We start from the raw sequence: 9,277 nt of genomic DNA, 5'->3' as shown, positions 1-9,277 counted from the left end.
GGTTTTGAAGTTTCTCGCGCCAGCCATCGTTTACATTGTTAATTTTGGTATTATCAATATAAATTAAAGAAAAGTTAAATTATTCTAAATCATTTATGCTTTCGGCATTAATTATTATAATTATAGACATCTTTACTTATTCCCATGCTAAATTTGTTGCGGACTAAGGCAAGAGAGCACGAACAGAAAATTGCGACCATTACTCTCTCACTTCGAAGCCAAACGTCGTGAGTGGTGGTTCGTTCGTCAGTAAACACGTGAAGAATTTCCAATTGGAATTTCTGAAAATTCGCCCTTTTTTTACGAAGAAATAAGAAAACCAACGTTCACGTTTAACTGAATTTCATACCAAGAAGCAGCTGCAGTTGAATCATCATCATACATCTGTAATTAACAACTTAAGTTTTGCGTGTGAGTAAGCAAGAGTTTATGTGGTACATATACTAGTTGGCTGGTGTTGTGTGAAAATTCAATCGAAGCTTTTATGCATTTCTAAAATGAAAATTTATGGTATGGTTGGGGGGTATTCGTTCTTTTTATGGCAACGCATTGTAACAATAGAACAACGGTGGACGGACGGACAGATTTATTGAAATTTTCAGGGTTAGTTGCCATAGCCAAATCAACTCGTCCTCATCTTTCGAGGAGAAAACGCAGTAGCAAAAAAGTTTATTTTTGATTTTTGTTGTATCTGCAACTTTCAGATTTTATTACACGTAATTTTTTGGATATTTTTTGTAATAATTTTTTACAAATTTCTTTGTTCATCTCCATGTGACATGCGATTTTTACTTCTTTTCTCTCTTACTTGTTCTCCCAGTTCTTAAGTATAAGTGTTGCCAGATGTATGGTTTTTGAACAAACCCCCAATGAGTAAATAGGGGATTGTAGGAAATACGAGTTGAATTGTTTTATGAAAATAAAAATATATATTAAGAAATTTTAGGGCTGAAATTAACCCTGCAGAAAGCAAAAATTGTCTAATTTGTAATTTATATTTTACTTTACTCGTTTTCTTTCTCTTTAGGTTCCTTTTTGCTAAATTTCTTCATTTGTTTATTGTCGTCGTCGCCACACAAGCAAGACCTTAGCCACCATGCCTTCCGATGCGAAAAAACGCGATGCACAGCGTAAGAAAGACGCCCGTAATAAGAAAATAACCTCCATCTCATCGGCCAAGAAAACAAATGGTGTTACCAATGGCAATGAACCTCCCCGTGAAATGACCGAGGAGGAGATTTTGTGCGCCAAACTGGAAGAGGAGGCCCGCATCTCGGCCGAAGCTAGAGCCTGTACCGGTTCTTTGGCTTCACATGAGCGATCGCGTGATATCAAGATTGCCAACTTCTCCATAACATTCTTTGGTTGCGAATTGTTGCAAGACACCATGTTGGAGTTGAATTGTGGTCGTCGTTATGGTGTCATCGGTCTGAATGGTTGTGGTAAATCATCGTTATTGGCTGTGTTGGGTAATCGTGAGGTGCCCATTCCCGAACACATGGATATTTTCTATTTGTCCCGTGAAATTCCTGCCAGCTCGAAGACAGCTCTGCAATGTGTCATGGAGGTGGATGAGGAGCGTATAAAATTGGAGAAATTGGCAGAGGAATTGGCCATGAGTGAGGATGATAGTGATCAGGAACAATTGATTGATATCTATGAGCGTTTGGATGATATGTCGGCTGATTTGGCTGAGGTAAAGGCAGCTCGCATTTTGCATGGTTTAGGTTTTGACAAGAATATGCAACAGAAACAGGCCAAAGATTTTTCTGGTGAGTAAAAAGATGGGGAATTATACTCGGGCTGTGGAAAGACTAATTGCCTGTGTGTTTTTAGGTGGTTGGCGTATGCGCATTGCCTTGGCCCGTGCTCTTTTCGTTAAACCCCATTTGTTGTTGCTTGATGAACCTACCAATCACTTGGATTTGGATGCCTGTGTCTGGTTGGAGGAAGAATTAAAGACCTACAAACGTATTCTCGTGCTAATATCGCATTCCCAGGATTTCCTCAACGGTGTGTGTACAAATATCATACACATGACTCAGAAACGTCTTAAATACTATTCCGGCAACTACGAGGCATTTGTGCGAACCCGCATGGAGCTGTTGGAGAATCAAGCTAAGCAATACAATTGGGAACAGGATCAAATTGCCCATATGAAGAATTATATAGCACGTTTCGGTCACGGTTCGGCAAAATTGGCCAGACAGGCCCAGTCCAAGGAGAAGACATTGGCCAAAATGGTGGCCCAAGGTCTTACCGAAAAAGTCACCGACGATAAAGTATTGAACTTTTATTTCCCCTCTTGCGGTACTATACCACCACCCGTGATTATGGTGCAAAATGTTAGCTTCCGTTACAATGAAAACACTCCTTGGATCTATAAGAATCTGGAATTTGGTATAGATTTGGATACACGTCTGGCTTTGGTGGGTCCCAATGGTAAGTGCAACATAACATTTTAAAAGAGAAAGAAAAAATCTAACTTCTTTTTTAATTGTTTAGGTGCTGGCAAATCTACCCTGCTGAAATTGCTTTATGGTGATTTGGTGCCCACTACTGGTATGATACGCAAAAACTCCCATTTACGCATAGCCCGTTACCATCAGCATTTGCATGAACTTTTGGATTTGGATGCCAGCCCCTTGGAGTATATGATGCGTGCCTTCCCCGAGGTCAAAGAGAAAGAAGAAATGCGCAAAATTATAGGCAGATATGGCCTAACAGGACGCCAACAGGTGTGTCCCATTAGACAATTGTCCGATGGCCAGCGCTGCAGAGTAGTGTTTGCCTGGCTGGCTTGGCAAGTGCCCCATTTGCTGCTACTCGATGAACCTACCAATCATTTGGACATGGAGACCATTGATGCCTTGGCTGATGCCATCAATGACTTCGATGGTGGTATGGTGTTAGTTTCTCACGATTTCAGATTGATTAATCAGGTGGGTGAAAAAGCAACGAAGTCAAGAGTAGAATTTGGTTTTAATACTTTTTGTTATATCTTGTTGTCTTCCAGGTGGCCGAGGAAATTTGGATTTGTGAAAATGAAACCGTTACCAAATGGAAGGGCAACATCTTGGACTATAAGGATACCTTAAAGAAGAAGGTCGTTAGCGATAATGAAAACAAAAGCAAAAAGAAATAGAACTCTTACACTCACCTCCCCCTTCCCACAAACGGAAACCAGAGCTTAGCAGAATGCATTTCACATTGCCGATGAATGTGTTATGCGGAATGGCATGGTTTCTATACTTTAATGTAGGATTTTGCTCTTATTCTTATCGTGATCGAATTTTTTTTTTAATTTTTTACCTTAAAAATATTTTTTATTTGGAACTTTTGATTTGTGTAACCCCCTTTTATTACCTTATTATAAATAACAAACAGCAGCAACAACAACAACACTAAAATAGATAGTTTATAAAAGGTGTTTATTATATTAAATTAAAGGAAAACAAAAAACAAGAAAAACCCAAGCAACATTGTGAAATGGATAAAAGCAAAACTAATTATAATAGTAAATTATCACTTAAAATATATTAAAAAAAAACAACAACAAATTATGTACTGCATATAAATAATATAGAAATTAAAAACAAAAAAATCTTCAAATTTATAGAAACGACATGACGTTTAACAAATCTACACAAAAAATTCAATGTGATTTTTTTTTATGTTAAAACTACTCCAGCAACCACAACATTAAGTTATTACAAAAACAACATTACAAACTCATATCCCAACAACAACTACAGCAAAAATATATATTAATCAATTGCTTACGAAAAAATAATTCAATTAGACATGTACTAAACTTTTGCCTAACTTAGCGCCAATCCCCCTGTAGCAGTCAAACCTCCAGCATCATTAGTCTCCTGCTAAAATGCAACCCTGTTACTTTGTTCAAAGTAGTTTCTTCGAAATGTCAAACTTGTGAGAAGAAATAGTATTTGAATCTTTTCCTCTCTTTAAAGAAAAGAGGGAAAACGAAACAATCTATGCGATAGAAGCTATTTACAAACATATTATAATTAAAAAAAAAACCAATCTAAATTATAATTTGTTCTTATTTTTTCTCTTTGATCTTTATTTCAAATTACAATTCTACAAAATTCTCTATTCTGTTATATTTTTAATTTTGTTTTTTTTTTACAATTGGCCTTCTTTGTAAAATGAGAAAAATTTTTGAAAAAGAAAACAAAATATTAAGAAAAAAAAACCTCAAAAGTATAAGGTATTATCTAATTGAAAGTAAAGGAAGCAAACAAAAATAAAAAAACAAAATATTGGATGAAATAGATAACGAATATAGAACCAATTTCATCTAACTTAAAAAAAACGAAACTTGTTGTTTAATTTCATTTACCGAAAAAGAGAACAAATCTGGATTCTAAGTAAAATGCAAAAATGCAAATTTTGTCCATTAACATTCGACTAAGGAACAGGGGCAAACTTTTCACATATCAATGAGTGCAGTCCGATTCAAGTTTAAGCTCAATGGTAAGGGGCCTCCTTTTTTATAGCCGAGTTCGAACGGCTTGCCGCAGTGCAACACTTTTACATGGCATAGTACCTCAGAAATGTTGCCAGCATTAGGAGGGGAAAACCACCGCTGAAAATTTTTTTCTGATGGTCTCGTCAGGATACGAACCCAGGCGTTCAGTGTCATAGGCGGACATGCTAACCTCTGCACTACGGTGGCCTTTAAAGTTCTAAGTAAATGGTGATTTTTTAGCTATTAACTTGTTGGCAACACTGGTTTAAACAGCTTACGCACGTTTCGTGTTTTATTTCACTGTCAAACATCTTCAGTTTGATCTATAATTTAACCATGAATCGTTTTACAAACGGACAACGCTTGAAAATGATTGAATTTTATTATTAAGAAAGTTCTTTGCGGGCTTCTTCCATTTTACGATCAGTATAATCGACCCACTGCAGCGGCTATTCGGGCTATTGTAGCTACATTAGAGTGCGAACTGAAGAGAATATCGCAGCTGCATCGCTATCATCGATTCGTCGCCGTTCGCAGCAATTGGGCCTCTGTTACTGAACAACGTGGAACATTTTGCGTAAGGATTTAGGTCTGAAGCCTTTCAAAATACAGCTGCTGCAAGAATTGAAGCCGTAAGACCAACCATAACGCAGAATTTTTGGTGAAAGGGCTCTTGGAAAGTTGGCCGAAGATCCATTTTTTTTATCGAAAAATTGTGTTCAGCGACTATGTCATTTTTGGCTCAATGAGCAGAATTATCCATTTTGGAGTGAAGATCAGTCAAAAGCTTTGCAAGAGCTACCAATACATCTAGAAAAAGCCTACAGGAGCTTGACGAGGATCACCACCTCCACATAAAAATATGGCTACGACAACAACAACAACAACATGGACTGATACGGGGCATACTTGGTTTGGATAGGAAAAGTCATTGCGCAAAATTTCAGTCAAATCGGATAAGAATTACGCCCTCTAGAGGCTTAAGAAGAAAAATAGGAAAATCGGTTCAAAGGAGGCTATATCAGGTTATATACCAATTCAGACCATAGTTAGCATGCATGTTGGAGTAAATAGAATACGTCACTGTGTGCGGAATGATTTGCAATCGGCCACTCCATGCAAAATTTCAAGACCACCAAGGGTCCAGGCGTTTCTTGGCAGTCTTGATTGGGGTCTACGATATCTCGTTTTGTTTCGGCTACGTATGTCTGCCTGTCTGTTGATGTTCATTTGTGTACAAAGTACCGGTAGCAATTTTCGTCCGATCGTCTTAAAATTTGTTTTTCGGCCTAGAGACGAAGTCTATTGAAATTGGAAAAAATTGGTTCAGATTTATAGATAGCTCCCATATATATGTTTGTGCGATTTTGAGAAATATTCCAAAAAGGGGGCTCATTTGTTTACCGATTCTATCGAAGTTTAGCAGCAAGGATTTTCTCTTGATTCTCGAAATTATTGACGAATTTCATTGAAATCGGTTTAGATTAGGATATAGCTGTCATATATATATCGCCCAATTTTCACTTCTAGAGCCACTGCAAGCGCATTTATAAACCAATCTTGTCAAAATTTTGTATACAACGTTTTCCTCGACGACTACCACAACATTCATAGAGTTTGGTCGAAATCGGTAAAAATGTCGATATAGCTACCATATATATGTTCGTCCGATTTTGAGAAAAATTGCAATAAAGTGCTCAATTGTTTACCGATTCTCTCGAAATTTGGCAGGAAGGGTTTTCTTATGACTCTTAATATTACTGGTGAATTTCATAGAAGTCGGTCCTGATTGAGATATAGCTGCCATATATGTATATCGCCCGATTTTCCCTTCTAGAACCACTGCAAACGCTTTTATTGACCAATCTTGCCAACATTTTGAACAACGCAATCGTTTCAGATTTAGTTATAGCTCTCAGATTTTGGCTAATTTGTAATAATATTGTCATTTGTCGACCGTAGTTATTACAGTTTGAACATATTTGCTCGTAATTTGATACGGGTTGTTTAGTAACCCATCTGAAAACATCCGCCAAGGTCCATTAAATTTGGTTCAGAATTAGATATACTCCCATTTTGTACTTCTAGGGTAGGTGTAGGGTATTATGTAGTCGGCACCGCCCGACATTTGTCTTTCCTTAGTGTTTTTTTTTTGGCAATTTTGACCGAGACCTTTTTCGTATTTCGCAATTTACGCAGGCATTTGTGTTTTGATTTTAATATTTAAGAAAGATTTGGATTAGTGAATTTACAATGACTTTGCCGCAAAAAGTGTCCACCTCTGATTATTCAGTTAAAAGTTATAGAGTTTTTATACCCACCACCATAGGATGGGGGTATACTAATCTGGTCAATCCGTTTGTAACACCTGTGAGGTGTGAGCACCACACAGGCTGGAAAATTGTGGTTCGATCTGTGTGGAGTTCATTGCTGTTCATAAGCTGGGAGCTATCGGGCTTGTCCACAGGTTGCGGTTAGTGGAATGCGGACAATCAGCGGTATAGAGCGGAAAGTCTCAGTGAGAGGCCGGGCGGCACCGGCTCTTGCACAAATACCGAATGTCTATGATGCTCGATAGGACAAGGAGGGTTATTGGCGCCTTCAAATAATCATTGGCCATCCTGTTTCCGCGGCGATCGACCCTCTGGACCGCAACGAGCTTGCTCACTTACAGGAGCTTTACGAGGCTCATAACCTCCACATGAAAATGTGGCTACAACAAAAACAACGCTAACCGCTTTGAAATCTTGCACAGATACTTCTTACTGATGTAGGTCGTTGGGGATTGCAAATGGTCATATCGGTTCAGATTTGGATATAGCCCCCATATAAACCGATCCCCCGATTTAACTTCTTGAGCCCCTAAGAGCCTCATTTTCCATTCGATTTAGCTTAAATTTGGAACAAATATTTGCGTTATGTCTTCCAGCGTTATGTTTCCCATCCAAGTACGATCCGAATCGGTCCATAAACAGATATAGCCCCCATTTTAAACCGAACCCCGGTATTGTCTTCTTAAGCACCTAGAAGCCTCAATTTTCATCCGATTTCACTGAAATTTGGAACAGAGACTTGTATTATGACTTCCAACATCCATGCCAAGTACGATCCTAGTCGTTCTATAAACTAATATAGCCCCATATAAACCGACCCCGGATTTGTCTTCTTGAGCCCCTAAGAGCCTCAATTTCCATTCGATTTAGCTTAAATTTGGAACAAATATTTGCGTTATGTCTTCCAGCATCCTTGCCAAGTATGATCCGAATCGGTATATAGCCCCCATTTTAAACCGATCCCCGGTATTGACTTCTTGAGCACCTAGAAGCCTCAATTTTCATCCGATTTCACTGAAATTTGGAACAAAGACTTGTGTTATGACTTCCAACATCCATGCCAAGTATGATACGAATAATGTTGTATTTGAATCGTATTTATTGCAAAAATGCCTCTATGATACAAATACCTCATTAACCACGCACGACAACCCTGTCTATTAGCTGTACTTTTCCTAATGCATGTGTTTTCGTGTAATGACGATTTTTTGTCTGCGACAATTACACTACTTCCATGTTGCACATGATTCAGTGCATCTCTTGGAAGTTGTATTGATGGCTTCGAACGCTAGACAACGGCAAAGGCTCTCGCTGTTGATACGTGTGCCCAGGTTCGAATCCAGGCAATACTCCGCCGATAGTTTTTTATTTTTTCAATAAGTGGGTGCCACATGCCACAGAGCACGCGTAACAATGGACTTATTGAGGGGCGACATCGCCGCCTAGGTCGTGCATTTAACGCCTTTAGAATATTTTTTGTGGGGCTATGTAAAAGCTCAAAGTTATACAGACAAGCCCGCTTCAACTGACGCATTGGAAGACAACATTGAAGCCTTTATTAGTGAGATATTGGACGAAATGTTGGAAGGACAAGCGGATGGACGATTTGCGGCGCAGTCACGGTCAATATTTGCATGAAGTAATCTTCAAACATTAAATTTTATGGACCGTACTATCGATTCAAATAAAGATTTCATGCATTTCTGAAATTTATGTTTTTCTTTCTTTGAAAAACTTCTATAGCTCTAAAAAAAACTTCTATATAATATATCTTACTTTGTAATTGTAGTTGAGGTTTTTTTTTAATATTAAAAAAAAATAATAATTAAGATTTTTATATTAATCGTATTTAGCTTTTATTCTGGGTTTTTTTATATATATTTCCGTAAGGAATCTCTTTTTGGATCCTTATCAGCTAAAACAGATGCCTTATCCAAAGACCACACAATTCATGTTGATGTTTTCCCAAGACTCTTATCTTTTCTTTTATACTAAGTCTTGTTTATGCTTTAACCACAACAACCAATTAGATCAGTCAAAGAGTCGCCCAATGATCATTATCGTTTAATAAAACAATCTTGAATTATAATTTCGCAATGATGATATGCACACATGTCTGTCGATGTATGTATAAGGTTCACTTTTATTTACTACTGTCTCTTTTGATACCCTATACCACAAAAGGGTATAATAGAATTGTAATTTTGTAAATAACATTCAAAATTTGTGTTAAAATTTGAGATTTATATTATACTAACTGGTAAGGTATTTATATACATATTTAACTCTCAAATAACTTTAATAAGAATCCCATATTGTTCCGTTTGGTATACATGTCCATTGGGGCATAATTTTAGGGTGCTTCCCGGGAATTAACCCAAATTTTTATATAATATGCGTAGTCTACTCTCAAATACCTTTTGTTGAAAACCCATCTTGTTCCGCACGG

General features: G+C 37.6%; 1 protein-coding gene across 1 annotated transcript; it reads left to right on the top strand.

The window, feature by feature from the left end:
* Positions 1 to 212: 212 nt before the first annotated feature.
* On the top strand, positions 213 to 3,793 carry LOC106085750 (ATP-binding cassette sub-family F member 2). The gene is made up of 5 exons (XM_059367501.1): positions 213 to 409; positions 1,028 to 1,772; positions 1,837 to 2,442; positions 2,506 to 2,942; positions 3,017 to 3,793. The coding sequence occupies exons 2-5, from the start codon at positions 1,097 to 1,099 to the stop codon at positions 3,143 to 3,145; spliced, it is 1,848 nt and encodes a 615-aa protein (XP_059223484.1). The 5' UTR covers positions 213 to 409; positions 1,028 to 1,096; the 3' UTR covers positions 3,146 to 3,793.
* Positions 3,794 to 9,277: the final 5,484 nt, after the last annotated feature.

This window comes from Stomoxys calcitrans, chromosome 4, assembly GCF_963082655.1.
Source record: "Stomoxys calcitrans chromosome 4, idStoCalc2.1, whole genome shotgun sequence".
Lineage (NCBI taxonomy): Eukaryota > Metazoa > Arthropoda > Insecta > Diptera > Muscidae > Stomoxys > Stomoxys calcitrans.
The sequence above is the reverse complement of the archived record's forward strand: the minus strand, read 5'-3'. Positions and strand labels throughout refer to the sequence as shown.